The 18,586-nt window shown below is 40.9% G+C and overlaps 1 protein-coding gene and 1 long non-coding RNA gene across 2 annotated transcripts in view; one reads left to right on the top strand and one right to left on the bottom strand.

The window, feature by feature from the left end:
* LOC112549176 overlaps positions 1 to 5,124 on the top strand; it is a 13,145-nt gene extending 8,021 nt beyond the window's left edge. Inside the window, exons 3-4 of the long non-coding RNA XR_003092523.1 lie at positions 4,467 to 4,597; positions 4,712 to 5,124. This is a non-coding gene — a long non-coding RNA (uncharacterized LOC112549176). The remainder of the gene's footprint in view (positions 1 to 4,466; positions 4,598 to 4,711) is intronic.
* A 6,082-nt stretch (positions 5,125 to 11,206) lies between these two features.
* LMO2 (LIM domain only 2) overlaps positions 11,207 to 18,586 on the bottom strand; it is a 7,859-nt gene continuing 479 nt past the window's right edge. Inside the window, exons 2-3 of the mRNA XM_006014667.3 lie at positions 14,641 to 14,856; positions 11,207 to 12,224 (exon numbers count right to left, since the gene is read on the bottom strand). Coding sequence (XP_006014729.1) covers positions 12,005 to 12,224; positions 14,641 to 14,856 — 436 coding nt within the window. The 3' untranslated portion in view covers positions 11,207 to 12,004. The remainder of the gene's footprint in view (positions 12,225 to 14,640; positions 14,857 to 18,586) is intronic.

Raw genomic sequence — 18,586 nt, 5'->3', positions numbered from 1 at the left:
GGGAAAAAATCTGCCCCGGAGTAATTTCCTGCTGGTTTAGGACCCAGACTATAATAGCATCAGACCACTGAATCTTGCAGCCCCTGACTTAGAGGAATGTCAAGGACAGGAGTAGTTTGTCCGTAGTAGTTGTGTTCAGATGATTCTGAGTTGCCAGATGGCTCCATGGAACTGCTCTAAATAATTGATAGCTATGCATCTCCTGCACCTGCCCAGAGTTTTGAAAGCACATGAAAGGTAGCATGAAGCCACCTCTACTCCTCTTCTGGGCTGCACAGTTTGGAATGTAGATTCCTATGTTATCTAATCAAGGGCACTAAAGCTGACTACCAAACTTATAGACTTTAAAATAGGTCTAAAACTTTTATGTAGCTCTGGTGAAACTGGGAATACTAATTGGTGGATGTTTGTAATATACTGGGCTCTTCAGACAGACAGAGTTCACAGGGATACAAATTGTCAAAAACAACTTTTTTTCTTGCACATCTGCTCAGTTCTGAGCTGGGGGTTTTTTCACCTAGTGTTCTTTCCTTAAAACCAGAATGTAAGAGACCACTACAACTGTAAACATTAATGTTGTTGAGTGCCAAAAAAATAGTCAGGGCTTGTTTTTTGTACAGGTGATCAGCAGTATCCTGGAAACTCCAAATAACTTAGAGAAAGACAAGGCCTTTGCTTCCAGAAGTGTAAATCAGATAATGCAGTACAGAATCACAGTGCACTGAATGGTCAGTAGATGGCCTCATCTCAGAGCAATACAATATCTTTTTATTTTATGTGCTCATTTGTTTTTGTAGATTAACATTGGTAGAGTTCACAGAAGACATTTTAAGTGTCATTCTGCATAAGAAAGTTAATTCCACTCTTAATTTGGGTTAAGGAAGGAGTAATGGAGCCTCAGGACTATTTATTGCTCCTTTTACTTGCAACGCTTGTCACTTTGGATGACTCATGATGCTAATAAGATGATATAGCCCTGGACATCTGTGAACTGTAAAAGACCCCATCAGCAATAAGCCTTAATGTGGCATAATTTTGATGATCTCATAGAGAGTACTAGAACCCTAATTATTTAAATGTGCCCGTGTATTTAACACTACATTGAAAGCCTGGAAAATGAAGCTCTGTTTTTAACTATGGAATGTATGGGGTGACCATGCATATTTTCCCACACTGCCTCTTTATTGTGCTTCCTCTCTGACCCAAAGGGACTGTTTATAAGAGCAAGACATCAGCTCATTTTTATCAACAAGGTTGCCAGTTAGTCACAACCATGTTGGTGATTTCTTAGAATGCAGACACCTGTTCAGTGGAAACAAAAAACTGAGTCCACCTAACAATCATCAGATAGCAACAACTCTAGATTTCTGTTGGCTTGGTCTGGGTTTGAAGAGGTGACATAGAGATAAAAGTCACCAGAGCTCCTTAAGTGTTTTTTGAGTCATCCATTCTCAATGAGGGCTCCTCTTTTGAAGTTCTCAGGGGGACTCATGTGGCCTCTGGTCATCCCTTCTGGTAAGAACCCTTATCTATCCAATGCAGACCAGACTCTTTCCATAGTAGTACTCAAAAACAGTTATTACAATATAAACAAACTGTGTGCTGATGCACATTCTCAGTTCCTTATCAGCCAAATAGCATACTCCTCATTCACATATTAGGTCAAATTCACCCCTGATCTAACTCCAACCATTTCAGAGGAACTGCACCAAGGCTCCTTGGGCCCACTCACCTTCTGGGCATAAATAAAGCATAACTACAGTATTTCAAATCATTCCTTTGTAACATGGCAAGAGAATTGCCCTGAATTCTAAAGGGCCCTCATTTTGATGAATCTAAACTATCCATCGTAGGTATTTCAGGGGGTTATTGCCTTGAAATGTCAGCACTGTCATAGGCAGTGCTTAGAATGCTTGAGGACCCTGACTGGTTGGGGTTTATTTTTCTTTCTGCAGGATAATTCCATTTTCATTGGGCTAGTTTCCTTAAAAAATAAAGGAAAGAGTAGCAGACAATGTATCTTAAATCACTGTGAGGATACAAAAAAGCTGATTAGCATATTGGTTGACATTGGTAATAATACTCAACATCAAATGCAGGCCATAGTACTAATGGAAGGGTGTGCAGGATGCAGACAAGAATCAGGAGACTATTCTCTGATGTTTCAATTGATGCAATGTCTACAGCTCAGCTGCCCATTTAAAGGACTTGCTTTCTACCAGGCAAGAAATTTCTGTTTGACCACAATGTCAGAAGAAAGGGTAGCTGAAGCTCTCTGCCCCATCATATAACAAGCTCAGTCCAAACCACTAGGGCTAAAGGGGGGAGAAAATACATCTGAGTATTGAGACAATACATGACACACACCAAATATCTGGCTCATATTTATAAAGAGAATATGTGCTAAATGTAAATGATACCACAAGGAGTTTATCCCAAAGAAAAATTGCCAACCACTAGTCAGCTATGTACCAACACCCCTCTCCTTACATAGGAACCGACTTTGGTTTTTGCCAGTAGGTACTTGCAGACATAAAAAACCAAAACAGAATGGCAATTTAAACTTGGCGGGTTACCATGCCAAGCCACATGCATGCCCAGAGGAGGTAGGATGTTATTTCAACCTGGCTCTAAGTCTGCAGCATCTATAAAGATTGGGCTTTAGTGAGGCTTTTTGGCACTTTTATCTAATAGTTGATTGAATCAGCTTTAGCTAAAAGTGCCAAAAAGCCCTGCTGAAGCAGCCAATCTTTACAGATAGTGCAGAGCCAGGTTGAAGAAATGTGCTGCTTCTTCTGGTAAAGCATGTTTTGTTTTGTTTTGGGGTGGGGTTGCGGGTGGGGGTGGTTAACATCTGCAAGCAGTTAGCCATGACTTGTGAGTGCTGTGCACCCACTAATTTTTTTCAGTGGGTACTTGAGCCTCAGAGCACCTAAAGCCAGTGCCAGTGTCTCCTCAGCTTCCTTCTTGGCCACTTTCAGGTTTTTTTTTTTGGGGGGGGGGGGGGGGGTTTAACCCCTGTTTCCTGTCTCAGGTTCCCATTTGCTAACCTGCTGCACCTGTGCCTCCAGCAGGATTTGGCTAATCTGGCCCTTCCAATCATTAGTAGCCTGGCAACCATCTGGCAGCTTTTACACAGGAGTGATGCTTTTTGTCCTTCAGACAGAATGCTGACATAATTAACAAAAAGGAGAAGAAAAAGCCGTTTGTGCCTTTCAGACTTCATTCATATCCTTTTCACTCACAAAATCTTACTGAACAAAACAAGAAAAAAAGAAAAGTGAACTGAATTTTAACTGGAGCAAAATAATTAAAAAACCCAAGCAGCCTTCTGAAGGCTCTGTCACACAGTGTGACATCTAGCAGTCCTAGTATGAGACTGTCCTTAAACAACAAGTAAAAAGTGTATTTTACACTCCTGTAAAATATGATAGGGCAAGGGTCCTTACACTGACCCCAGCAGCTACAGTTACAGTACTGCCACCACCCTACTCCAGTGAGAACCAACGTATAAGTAAAACTCCTGCAGCTACATTCATCTGATTATTGACTTCAACTGAATTAACCCAAGAATTAATCCAAGCACAAATTTGACCTTTCTTGTGCTGACTGAAGACACATCTACACATGCGCCCAACTGCCCAGTTGTTACTGCTCAGTTATTTGGTACTTGCTTTAGCAAATACTAAGGCTAAGTACAGACATTCAAAAAGCTGGAGACTGTGCAGTAACCACTGCTACGTTCAGTCCCAGCGGTGCACAAGTCATTTCCAACCCTACAGTGCAGCAGCAACAAGCTAGTGCACAGTAGGTCGTTGCTACTGCGCAGTAGCATCAGCATCACAGTTCATGCCCACTGACACTACGTTGCCACAGCAACAAGCTACGTCACCGTAGCTCATCCCTATGGTAGCATAGCGTCTCATGTAGGCGCTCCCTCAGAGTATACTCGTAAATGAATAGAGATGGTAAGATAGTGTAGTGTTTGTTTATTCACATAAATTTCAGCTTTTGTTTAAAAAAAGAAGGCTTTAGGGATGGAAATCCGAAATTTGAATGTTTAGTTATTTTAGTGTAAAGTGTTCTTCATGGAAAATTTAGATTAGGTAAAAATTCCATTTTAAATGGGAAAATGTTGTAGATGGAAATTTTTTACTAGCCATAGCACTGAGTAAAGGTTGGATGGATCCCTTAACAATGACCTCTTCTTCAACTGTTCCAAACGCTTCACTAGAAGAACAGATCATGGGGGGCATTACAGTAATAAAATATGACTACTCCTGTGTAAAACAACTCAAGTAGTACAGTTCATTAGGTGAGAGAAGTAGTTAGCTGCATTAGCCTGAAGTCAGGCAGAAAGCAGGGTAGAGATGCACCTATAGACTAACTGAATCAGAGATGCATAGCCTTTGTGAACAAGAGGTTACTTCATCAGATGCTATCATTATGCTTGTTTGTTCTAGCAGAAGATGAACCTCTAGTTCCCTATGAGTGCAAGAACCACTAAACTTGGGCAGTTCTCAACCATATCACTCCACAGTCATCTGCCCTCATGGATACTCTGTACACACTTATGTACTTGCTCAGCTTTACCCAGGTGAGTCAATCATTTTCATCAAGTGACCTGTTCTGCTAGTAGCTGAGTATATATTGCTGCATTATTCACTGTCATAGTTAATGCACTAAAAGTCTCTATTTAAAATGTTTGCAGCTGCCACAAAATGTCCACCAGCATATTGCAGAATTCAGGAAACTTGCTGCAGGATTAACATCCGCAATGATACAGAGCACGTGAGGCTATGCAAATAACAATATCCATATAACCAGAGATGCAAAAAAATACAGTATTTGGTTTAGTAGTTTAACTCAGGCTTGTCTATATTGTAGCAGTGATGGATCCCAGTGTTGGACGACCTGAGCACACCTTGCTTATGACCTGCCCCCTTTAGTCCACAAGCTCTAGAGATAGAAGTGTCTGACAGTGGCTGCTCTGGACTCTTCTTCACCACCTTTTTCCAGCACCTCAGTTTTCAGCCCCTGAGCTGAGACCAGATGTTGAGAACAAGCCTGGAGCACACTCACTAGGGAATATCCAGGCCTGGAGCAAGTCTGCAGGCTCAGATGCGGCAGCATAGTGATGCGGCCAGGCAGCAAATTGCAGTTGCTGCTGCACCACCAACACAATTGTGATCACTGTTGCGTGGCTGCCAGTAGCAACCATTTTTTTCACCCACCCCAACCCCCAAATTGGTGCCTAGGGTGGTTGCCTTGGTCACCCTGCCCTATCAGATGGGCAGGGTATGCTCAGGCCCTCCAGTGCTGGGACAGGCTACAGCTACAGCATAGACAAGCCCTGAGAGTCAAGTGTTCTATGTTTTCTTTTCAGCAATGCTATAAACTTGCTGTGCAATATTGCTTTGTTGCTCCACTCAAAACTGTGGAGCTGTGTCACCTGGCCTACAGGGGTCCCCACAGGTCTGGAAATTTGGCAGCAGGAGAGCATCAATGAATGCTGCCATGGCTCCCTCACCCCAAATTTCCAGACCTGTGGGGAGCTCTGTGGGCTGGATAATGTGGCCCTGTATGCTAGAATGCACTGTATGGAGTTGCTCCAATGCATGGCTAGATCTGCAGGGGTGCAGGTTGTAGTCGTGTTGGTCTAAGGCTAGATCTGGGCATTCAAGGTCAGGCAGGCATACCCGTAGACCAACCCTATGTGCCAGTCCCACATGGAATCTGGCCTGTAGACAGACAACACACCCCTCGTCCAGCCTACAGGGCTGGCAGGTTGGGTAGCACTGGGTTTGTGCCTTGGTTTTGTCATCCAAAGGTGGCACTTATAATCTTTACAGCTGGAAGCATAATGCATTAATATCTGTAAAATGCTTAGAGATCCTTGGATGGACTGTGTTATGGACATGCAAATTGTTTTACTTAATGATTCTCTCAGAGTTCTTCTGCGATATTATGTACTTTTCAAGGAGACGACCTCTCATTAGACTGTTACAGAACGACTCCCAGCAGGATGACACAGGTTGCTTGTGATTAGGCTTAACCTTGCAGCAGTTTAACCTTCATCTGATTGATACCACTTTTGAATCTTAATTTGATGACCTTTTTTTCAAATTTTCTCTGATACAGTATCTCTCTGATATAGTATCTCTATTCCAGAGCTTTTTATAGTTTCTATTTTGGCTTGCAACAGAAGGATACATGATTTGTTCCAACATCCATTAAAATGTCCATTGCCTGCAGTGCAGTATCCTCTATGAATAAAATGAATCTGCTACAAATTAAATCAATTGCTATTGCTTTGTATTTTTAAAGCAACAAAAATCTTTGCAGATTACTTGTCCATGTGTCATGAATCTTCTACCATTACAAGTTACTGCTATCAATTAATAGACTTAATATTCTCATTTTCAATTTACATTCAGGCCATTAAAAGTCTGAAAGCCTCTTTAACATGTATTTGAAAGCCTTGGCTCTTGGAGATGAAATCTTACCTTATGTGTGGTAGGTGTGGGGGTAGGAGAGTGATTCAGGAGCCAAAATACATGTTAAAGTATAGCACCTGAGGCCTTCTTGTTTTCTGAATTTACAGCATCAGACTGGCAGTCATATAAATGAGTGATGCTCCGTGATGTTCTCTTCCAAGCAGGCTACAAAATTGGCAGGGAGTCTTCAGTTTTGTGCTGATGTGTTCTGAATTCAAATAATTTGATTCTTGGATATAATGACAATTGGAAGCACAGTATTACCTTGAGAAAAAAGATGGGAGAGACAGCTGCTGTACCCTGCACTCAGGAAAGATATTGCATTAACAACTGCTTCCCATTTACTCTCTCTGCTGAAAACTCTATTATGCTGGGTTCTTATTGCCCTTATTCAAGGGCATGGAATTAAAAAGTGATATTGATGGTAATGCTCTCATCTTCTTACCACGACATTGAATAATGGGGACAACGAAAGAAAATCTTGAATGATGATATGCCTTTTAAAATAATGCTGATATTAAATATGTCTAAAGGACAGTGCATTTGAATAGCAGCTGATGAGGTAATGTTCATAGCATTATACATACCCTCTTGCCATTTTAAAATCATTTCTGTTTTTATTTTTGCCATTGTTGATGGAACATTTTCTTTTCCTGTAATTGCTGGAGAGATGTCCTGCTTTAAAGAATATAGTTGCAGAGGGGCTGGAAATAAAATGTGTGTTAAATTAACCCATCACGGTAATGCTTCTTTTTCTTAAGGGGATAGGAATCCCTTTCTCCATGGATTAAGGAAACTAAGTTCACCAATGACTTAAGAGTAATTTCAGTTATGCCTGAAAGGAAAGTGAGTAGAAAAACCAGTGTGGGTTATAAACCACAATTTACACTGATTTACCAAATCAGTGAGCAAATGCATGTAGCTTACACAGAGAACAGTAATAACAGTCAAAGCAACTTACAGGAATGAGGAAGGAATGTGGAAGGGAGAAAGTACCTCCAATAAGGCAGTTCACAGAGGGGAGGGTGGCATTCTCTTATGCTTTTAATATTTCATAGTTGCTTATTTTCCTCTATTCTAATCCCCAACCCCTCATACACGTGACCTGTTTCATGATGTGTTAGTGTTTATCTACATGAGGAAAATCTTCCCAGTTATACTGACATAGGTAGTTATACTGCTATGAGAGTAATTGTGTAACTATCTGGATGCCTCTATTCTGGCACGAGTGACTTTTGTTTGGTGTGCATATACACACACACACACACACACGCAATGCCATAACAATATAAATACATTAGTGGTTTAAATTTATGTTTTATATTACAATGAAAAAACTTCCCAAATAAATAAGGATCAAGTTTTACTTGTTCGAATGCCCTTTTACGGATGGTAAAGGACTATAACAAAAGAAATGTTATTATTCCCATTTTATAGTTTGGAAACTCATGGTATAGAATATTTCCTAGCAGGCAACGTCAATCCTCTGGATCATGGTGTACATGGAAGAGGTCTAGTTGGATGCCTGATTAATCTGTTTGTGACTGACAAACTCAATTTGAAAGTGACACAGCTTGTTACAAGTTTCACAGATCCATATATTGTCTAAATTGGAGTCCAATTTATAGCATGCTGCTTTCTTCTTTTTTGCTTTACTTCCATCTTCTGGATCAAAGCCACTTCATGTGGAGTTGCACCCAGATGTTCCCTCCAGATCAGACAGGATTCTGCGCGCACCTCCCAGCTTTCTACACTGATGTTGAATGACTTCATATCATTTTTGCACACATCGTGGTACCACCATAGATGGCAACCCTGCCTTCTACAGCCACATGAGATGTCTATGTCAAATACTGAAAATAAAGTGGGAGGACAAAATACCAAATACAGAGGTATTGAAGTGTGTAGGATTGACACACCTAGAAACCACTGTCAAGAAGAAAAGGTTGCAGTGCATCAGCCACATCAGAAGAATGGGAGAAGACTGTATCTCCAAGAACAATGGTGATGTGTAAGGGGTGAGACCCCCCACAAGACTGGTCGTACACCCCCTGGAAGTGCCAGCTGCGAAACCAGAAGTGCTGGCAGAAGTGCACTTCGGGTTTCGCTGGTTTCACTGCTGGTAGTTCCGTGCTCAGCGATCAGCTGCTGGGGACCCCCGCCCCCCCCAGACTTAGGAGGCACCAGTCACCCATGCCTAAGAATATTTTGTATAGTGAGATTCAAGATAGAATATTTAAATGATTTACAAAGGGTCACACGAGAAATCACTCTTAGAGGAGTGAAGAAAATACAGATCATCTAAATTTCATCCCCCTATTTACAACATAAAACCATATACAATGTCCCTGGGCTATTGAAAACATTGTTCAGTATTAATCTACTTAATATCAATTCAGCTGGTAGTGAAATAATTTGTATTGGCATCTCAGATAAGCCTCTTTATTATATAGTATCATTGAAACTAAATCACAGTAAATATTGACACCACCCTAAATGATACATGCAGAATGATAACAGGTTGCATAATCTACCAGTTCCCTGCCTATACACACTATCTAACATAGCACCCCCTTACATCAGAAGGAAAGTAGCAGGTGATGTTGACTGGCAGGTCCACGACGCAGCCAACCACCACCCGCTATATGTACATTAACCAGCACACTGTTGTTTCTCATAGAGAAACAAATTTTTGCCTTCTACCATACCATTGACCACATCATTAGAATCAGCCAGAACTACCTTCTGGCAAAAAGAATGAGAGAAACTAGGCAACAAAGCTATTGAATGGAGTCAGAAGTAATTAACCCCAGTGAGGAGTTAGCATCCAGTTCTGACTACAAATGGCACACATGGCAGAGCCTGAACAGATTGATAGTGGGTCTTGGCAGATGAAACTTTCTCATGAAATCATGGGACCTCTATGCAACCAACCAATGCATTTGTCAGAAAAAACCATGGATCATCTCCTGAGATGCCCTGTAGCCAGAGCCATCCCTGGGGGTGTGTGAGGCATATCAGCCCATGCAGGTCCAAGGGGTGGCAAGTGGCTGAAGCATCCCACAAGACACCAACACCAGAAGCAGAGGCCTGTACAGAATATTGGGAGCAGGCTATATAGAAAGGTTGGACTGGAGACATGATGAAGAAGACTGAAACGAAACCTGTTTAAGGATATCAGATGTATTAGCCAGATACATAAAATATACACTATGAAGTGAGCAGAAATTAAGTACCCACACTTTCATCTATTTGGATTAAACAAAATCATACTCCTGAATTCCCCAACACTGGTATTATACAGGTATAACTCCAATGACTTCCAGGAAGTTACTACAAATTTACATTATTTAAAATAAGATCTGTATCTGGCACAACAACTCTTTTTGTGGCAGTAGAGAGAAGTCAAAATCCTAACTTTGTTACAGGTTTCCACTAACATAAACAAATCTGTCAACTGAAGTTTGTAACCATCAGCAAGGTACAACGTAGTGAAAACATGTAGCAACAATTCAGGGACCCTCCAGTTTGAAAGTCATTATGTACACCAAGATCCAGGATCTCTAGCACTCCTCTCTCATGCTTATTAGGAAATGCTATCAGTCAGATGTGTAGGCTGGCAGAGAAGTCCATCTTTGCTCAACACTTGATAGAAGCCATTGATATTGTGGCAAGGTCACAGCTATAAATCCCTGACCTGTGGCTAGTTATGTTTCTGCCTTAGTCTGGGAAATAGTTCAAAGGGTTTTAAGAGTACAAAGAATTGTTTAATTACATCAGCTCCCTACGGACTCAGATGTCAGCATAACCCCTTGAAAACAACTTGACCAAACAGGACTCTTACCACGCTTTCTTTCTACTACCACATCTTTATTTTGTCCCTATACTTGGATCCATCCTTCTAAGGTAAGAAAAAAGATTTGCTAGCTTTCTGCTCCTTTGCACTATAGACTCTATCCAGGAAGAGAACTTGACTCTGACAACATTCATTGTAAAACATTATATGTAGGGACTAGTTACAACTTGTGATAAACGAGTGAGCCCTTTGATGATGACTATAGTAAAAACAATTGGGCAAGGAGTTGTCCAAGTGGTTAGGACCCTGAATTCTACCTAAACTCTAGTGTTGGCCAGTGTAGGCATGAACATCTATCTTCTTCTGAGTAGATCACATACTGGTTAGTCTTCTTTCCTATAACAGTAGCACAGATGATGATAAATCTTTGAACAAATCTGGTGAGGAGCCTATAGCTTTGAAGGAAGGGACCTGAATGTAATTCTTTCTAAACACCGTGAGGTTCTGATTGCCTGTAGATCTCTTACAAGCCAATCTGAAAGAAAGCAGGTCCGGCCAGATTCTTTGGAGACCCTTCTTCCTCATGAACTCCTTTGCATTCACACAGCCTCTGGCTTTTATTGTGAGGCAACTCAACAATGGCCTTCTCTGCTTGGCAGCCAACTCCAGAATATCCTTTGGGTCACACCACTTCTTCCTCATAAAGAAGAGTTCCATGAAACCCACTCAGGCCAGCTTAGGTTCCTATGTCATTGCTTTAGACTAATGCTTTGGAACACACACTTGGGAAGTTTAATAAGAGTCAAGAATGCTCCAAATGTATGAGTCCTACTGCAAATAAATGAAATAAATAGGCCTACTACATCCAAATCAGCTTCAAGCCATTGTATGTTGTCAAAAGAAACAACACTTAAACTTTCTGTCATTTTTATTAAAGCTGCAGATTATTACTACACACAACAAATACTTTATTGATATAATCTACGTTAATAAAATAGTTGAACAACTCTTTAGATTTATATTTGTATAGAAATGATCTGCGGAACATCTCATCTTGAAACAGTGGTGTCTGGAAACAGCTATTCATTAGAATTTACTTAAAGAATTGTTTGGAGCTAAAGGATGCATTTTTCATTCTCAGGGGAAAAAGTACCATGCAGAAAAGTCACTTGCTGTCCCATCCAAAATTTAAGGCCTTGGGGAATCTGACCAAATAAATGACTGGCCCTTTCTCTCCAGTATCTTTCCTGTCTACACTGGGAACTATTGTCTAAACTGTGTAACTAAAAAAAGATTTAAAAAAAAAAAAAAAAAAATCAATTGCACAATCCTAGTCTGCAGGTATCAAAGTCATAATATCTTTTTACATAACAAGTCACTACTGAATTTCCAGTTATGAGAATTCATTATCACACCCAATTTGTTCCCTGACTCTCACCCCACATGGCTGATAATGTCAGTTATTGTCAATACACCTTTGCTAATAGAAGTCAGTCTATTTGCTATTGCTTCAGCTTCTTTTCTTCATTTATATGTAGTTTAGATTCTATGTAGCACTGCCTGATAAGGGTCTACTCTGCAGTACTCCCCCCTATCCCCCCCCCCCAACACTCTAGACAAAAAACATAGCTTAAGTGATTATCTCCTCACTGTAGCTATGAATTTGTGTCACCTGTGAACTGCCTTTTGAAGACCATGAGGCATGTCTTGGCTATATCATCCCATTTATCTTAGTCCACTCATAGATGTCCTGCTCACATACTATGTCCGAGTTGATGAGGAGATATCTATCACCAACGCAAAAATGTTTCTGGCAAGCAGCACATTTGAAGCATTCCAGATGGTATACCTTGTCCTTCACCCGCATGGTCATCTCATAGGCTCGGATTCTCTTGTCACAGGAAGCACAGAGGCCATCTTGGCCAAAGAGCCTAAAGAAACAACAAAGAGTTGAGCAAGGTACTCTTGAAGAAAAGTGGGGTGGGAATCAAAGCAAAATTTAGACACAACATCAGAAACCAGTGTTGCACTGTTACACTTGCATTACAAGGATACGTAGAAGTTTAAACATGTGTTTGGTAAAATCTTTCAACCAAGGGTACTCAAAACTTGTGGTCCCAAAGGCAGGAGTGAAAATTTGTCAGAATCATATATCTTGCCTACTTTTCAAAAGAATATACTTGCTTTTTTATGATAAAAAGTAAAAAAAGCCTGATCCTGAAAGATGATGAGTTACTTCAATGGGAGTGACACCTATCTGAATCTCAAAACAAATGTGTACCATCCTAATACTTGCATCTCCCCTCATCCAGCAATAGAAATTACATTCTGGTTGATAAATGTTGCTATTATTCCTTACTATGCAGTTAAAAGACAGGGTTGCCAGACGCTGTGATCGTGTGACACACGATCTAGTTTTGTTGCCTTTCTGAGATCCCTTCAGATTCAAAGACTTCTATACTCATGAATGACTCTGCTATGTTTCAGAAAGATGGACTCTATCACCCTTTAGAAATCTATTCTAGCCCAAAGGATTTTCTTATCTGGCTTGCTTTTTCATCCATATTGAGAAACCCTGTTGAGACATTATTATGTTGTCTATTAAAAGGACCCTGTAATGAATGCTCTACATATATATCCCTCTCACAGCATGTATTGCTGCTCTCAACTGGAACAGTATGACCTGTTCAACTGTGTGTGACAACATAATGAATGTCATCTTCTAATGCAGGTTGAAGCTTGTGGAGTTTATAAATCCTGCTATTAGTAAACAAGCAGAATGTGTTTTTATTACGTTTGATAAAGTAGAGGAAACGCTGAATATTACTTGTTTGAAATATTTTCTCATGTAATTACATTCTCTGTGTTGCCATACTAATTTTAGAACCATTTGTCCTCACATATTTTTTACTGTACTTATAGACACAGCCTGCTTCAAATAACCTGCCTGGTTTGGAAAACAAAAACCTACTGAACTAAGAGACCTAAAAGAAAAAGAAATCATTTATTTTCTCTGCCAGAAGATGTCACTGTTCACTTCTGCCAATAAAAATAATGTTAACATTACCTGAAGGTTGTGAAATTTTTCATTAACTCAAGACAGCTGATGAACACATTACACTTAAATAACTGAAAACACCCAGCATAGAAAATAGCATAGAGATTTAGTAATCTTGTTCCTTTGGTCTGTTACTCTTTCATTTAAAAAGTTACCAAGTATTCAGCTAGTGGAAGTAGGACTGGATCGTTGTTAGAATATTACATACACAGGAGATTTACAGCCTGTCTCATTATTGGGGCCAATTTCTCCATTATAACAAGCATATATGCCTAGCACAGCAAGCCTAGCAGAGCAAAAGCATATATACCTAGCATATCAAAAATCAATATGCTTTAACTGTAATCAAGAACATGGAACATGCAGGCTCTTTATAATCAAGTTAATGGAAAATATATAAAATTGAACTCATCTTATTTATCAATACTTGTAAGTGCAAAATGGACAGTGATTTACTAACACAAAAACTATTAAGATCGGATTGACAAAAAAACCAACAAAACACTTGTATACAAGGCGATGTTTAAGTACATTCTTATCCTTCTGACTTCAAGTTAACAGGATGCTTTCTTAAGCTGGGAGCGTAATTATTTTAATATGATAGGACTGTATAAGTGTAGTGCCTTGCAGCCTGAGGAATCCTAGAAAACTACAAATTGAAGCACAAAATTAGAAACAGGGATTAATTCACTCACTGCTGAAAGACAGCCACTCTACCAGATAATAAATGCACAGAAACATCACACAGTAGTTCAGTTAAGTAAAGAATCTCTTATCTAAGTGGTATTATGGTAATGGCAGATATGGAATTTGGCCAAGGCACCAAGACACCTTATTTTTACAAATTTGCCAAAAGATCTTTCATCACCAATTGTCCTCAGGGCTTCAGTTATAATATCCTTGAATCCAAAAGGCAACACCTGCAGAACCAAAATACTCTTCAAACCATTGTAGGACATTGGCTCATTACCGACTAAAAGGAAAGAGTCTGTTTATTGAATTTCCAACACCATTTCCTATGACACCTACTGAAGGTGTTCCCATGCAGGCACCGAAACCACCTAGTTATGTTGAAGCTGTGGATCTGGGCAGCACCACTCAAACATGGTACCATATCTGTAACTGCCCTCAGCCTTTATATTTTAGGAATAAATTAATCATGGCAAATTCCTTGCAGTTCTTATGCAGCACTGGGGATCCAACCTTCATTCTAAATTTGTAACTAACTTTGAAACTTCAGAAAGAAAGCAAACAAGAGCAGAATGTTGTCAGATAGAGGGACTCTGTACCTGAGATAGTCTCTCCTGCAGAGTTTTCTGCCCAGTTTATAGTACAGTCGTCTCCCCACCTCTCCGAGTCTGCACCCACACAGGTCACAGCTGAGGCAGTCTTCATGCCAGTACTGATCAATGGCTTTCAGGAAATAGCGGTCCCCGATGTTCTGTTGGCAACCTCCACATGTCAACAGTGAAGGGGGAATTTGGAGCACCTCGTCCACCGGCTCCCTGAGAGAATGAGCAATCGTTGGAGAAGGAAAAACCCTTTAAACCAACTAAATAGGAAGAAAAAAAGCTCACAACCAAATTAGAACAGGATTTATGGCCAGTTTTTCCTCCAGCTGAAGTCAGTGGCAGTTCCCTGCCCTCCTCTTGATATCACTGGGAGCAAGGGTACACTTTAATTTTGTTTTTAAAAAGGAGAATAGCTAATATTTCTGAAATCACCCAAGTGGAAAAAAATATTTGGCAGCTCTTCATTTCTTCTGGTTCAAAGAGTTGCATGTGAACATGACAATCTATACAACCTTCCAGTCTGTTCCTTGGTGTAAAAACATTGAATGTATTGTTAATTAATTTTCTATGGACATGTATTGTTTTCCTCTACTGGACAGAATTAGAATTGCCCAGTTTGAGTCTAATTCCTATACAAGTGCTACAAAATACATGAGATTCTTCTTAACCTAAGGGATTGGGGGACTGTACTTTTGGAGCAAGAGATCTGGAGTTTCTGTTTCAAAAAAAATGTTTCGTTCTTGTCTACATATGCTGATAGATAGCATAGTGATAGCTATAAAGTCCAAAGATTTGTTACAATATTCTTGACATTTTCAAATAGCTCTCTTTGTCCAGATTAAAATGTAGCAGTATTCATGACAGAACAGCTTTTGTGGTGTCTTCAAAAGGGTTTGTATATTTACCAGTAAACATCTAAAAACCCAACTCCACGAACCTGTTTAAACCCCAGGATGTGTGTAGGCGACTGAGAACCCCAAACATTATTGTAAAACAATTGCATTTGTTTTTAGGAATACACACTTCCCATATTGCTGGCCTCATCTTGAAACTCTCCCTCTTCAGTGTTGCCACAAATCAATGGGAATATTGCCTCAAGAGGGGCTACAAGTTTGGGAGAGTTATATGAAAGTATCCTCCATGCATGAGGTCACATGGGATTAACCTCTCTCTAGGGAAGGTAAATTTGAAGTCTAAGTCTTGTGATGGCATCTGTTCTAATAGCACAAAAATGAATTTACACAACAGGTGAGACTCTGGCCCTATTGAACCCAATAGTAGTCCTGTCATGGACTTCAGCAGGGCCCGAATTTTACCCAGACTTAATGCAGGATTTATCTTTTATTCTGAGTAAAACAACTAAGGACCTGATTCTGATCCCAGTGTACTACATGGACTTTAGACCACCATAGTTCTATGAATTTCAAGGAGTTATGGCTGATTTACACACCGGGGAAAGAAAATCAGCTGCCCACCTCCTCTCCATTCTTTTTTGTAGTACTATATTAAAGGGCACTTTTGCACAATTCCAATGTAACATTTTATTCCTATCCTATCATTTGTAACAAGCACTAAAATAAAGAGCAGATGCACTAATACAAGAGGGCTAAAGCTATACTTTTTTTGCAAATATGTTTACTTAAGAAAGTCTCAGTGTTGCCTTTTTGCAAGTTCTGGCAATACTATGAGCAAAAATTACAAGACTAGACTGTGGACTCAATCCAGCAAGGAGCAGAGCATGCTGGCCCCACTCCCACCAAGCATTTAGGGCCACTTCCAAAGCTCAGTGAAGCCAATGGAATGATTCCATTGGATCAGACCTTTAAGCACACACTTAACTTTAAGCATGTGACTTGTGCCATCCATTTACTCAAGTGGTTTGCTGGATTGGGGTCAGACAGAGTGCCCAACGCCTTGCAGAAATTAGCCCTAAATTCTTAGGTACATCATTCAGTTATTGGTATAGCCAATGGTCTGTTGACAATTTGCTGGTGGCCTGTACCCCGCCAAACCTGGGGGGCGGAAAAACAGAGCATAACTGTACCGAGAGAAGTCAGCACGACTACTCTGAGGGCAGTCAGCACTTCCCGCAGGCTGCAGATACTAACATTTTTCGATCCCCTCGAGTTATATTATGCAGGACTTCATCAGACTTTATTTACTGGGGAAATAGCTTTCAAGTAAAAAGGACTTTCTTCAGGGTCTGAAATATGTACTATGCTCCCTGACTTCCCAACAAGGCCTGATCCTGCTGTTTTTATGCAAGCAGAACTCCCAGAGCAGTCAGGATTTGGTGCCGATAAAGAATCTGTCTGCCTGCAAGCGCTTCTATTTTTCACTGTCACAGTGCATGCTGTTCTGTCCTCTTACTGTCTCGTGACTACCAGCCCCCACCTTCCCCTCTCTCCCCACAGCCCACTACACGTGGCATTGCTAGCAGAGTCATAGGGAGATGCTACAAGCAGAGGATCAGGCCCTAGATTTTCAGAGCATACGCTCTGTTTCTCTGGTCCATTCAGTGCAACCGACACTGCATATAGAACTACAAAGGAATTTTATGCCGACTTGAAAACATCATGCCCTAAAGAACACAGAACACAGCATTTGTCTAAAGCAAATCCAATGGACTTATACTGTAGCAGTTCCTCTGCCATAAATGTATCTCTCTTTGTAAGATTTGTGTGCCCTATGATATTTTATATTATTATTGTCCCTTTTCTTGTCAGTTCAGGATCCACGACTGAGTTATTTGAAACCCTATTTTGGCTACTAGCATCCTAAATTCTGAAACAGCCTAGTAGAAGTTTATTTGGAATTGGATTTCAGGGGGAGGTTTTTTTATGAATTTGACTGTCACAGCCTGTAATAATTCACCAGAACACCAACTAAATTAAAAAAAAAAAAATATGTTTCAATTTTGTAGCTGAAATTCAGGTAGGACAGAGGGGGGAAACTACCACAGAGGTTACATTATAATTCCTTAAAAAGTAGGATATGAGGAAAAACTAGCTAACTACCTTAGCATCCCTGTGAGCAATGCATGAGAGGAGGGCTTCAAAAGATGATATGCTTAAATGCCTTGCAGGAAACAAATCCCAGATTAATGAAGCCTTGTATAGGAGGGAGGGAAACAATGATTTAAGCTTTACTTTGGACACTAGAATTGTTGAAGTTTTGGGGTTTTTTTCTGTGCTGTCACGATGCCAAGGAGGCACAGACCAAGTCTGAGGCACTGCTGCAGTGGAGATGCGCAGCCCTGGAATTGAGTGCCATGACACCACATGGTTGGGCTGAATTAACACGCTCCTCACAAGCATGGGTCTGCATGTGCTTGGGTCTGAAGGGATGCCTGCAGAAAATACACTGGAAGAGCCAGCTCAGAAGGCTCCTGTCAGATCCTGAATGTAACCACCCTCTTTCCACAAACCTAGCCAAAAAGAAAGACAAGGCTCCCTTTAGACTTCCCCCTACCTACAATTCTTTGGTCTTCTCAAGATCCCTGGTCCATTTTGGCATCTCCATCCTTAGAGGTTTTGCAGACCCAGGTAGACAGAGCCTCCGCTGGAATGATCTAGCTGGGGACAGCCCTGCTTTGACCAGGGGGGGTGGACTAGATGTCCTCCCTGAGCTCCTTTCCAACCCTCTTTTCAGATGATATCCAGCCACACCCCAGCCAGGCAGTTAATACCATCTCTCGAAAGTTTCAAACTGCCTCTGGCCTGATGAAAATGTGGAAGTTGAACACCCATCAGATAACAGCTCTGCCCTTTCAGTCTAGTCAGATGGGGGGGGAGGGGGGGGGGCAGATCAAACATGGGGCAGACTGCAACACTCCTCAAGCTTTGGGGAAGTCTGGCTGGGGCTTCGCTGGATCTCCAGGAGAGAAGGGGAAGAGCTGGGGAGGGATGGCTGGTGGGTTCCCCCCCCACCACAGCCCCGGGCG

Source organism: Alligator sinensis, unplaced genomic scaffold, assembly GCF_000455745.1.
Source record: "Alligator sinensis unplaced genomic scaffold, ASM45574v1 scaffold442_1, whole genome shotgun sequence".
Classification (NCBI taxonomy): domain Eukaryota; kingdom Metazoa; phylum Chordata; order Crocodylia; family Alligatoridae; genus Alligator; species Alligator sinensis.
The sequence above is the reverse complement of the archived record's forward strand: the minus strand, read 5'-3'. Positions and strand labels throughout refer to the sequence as shown.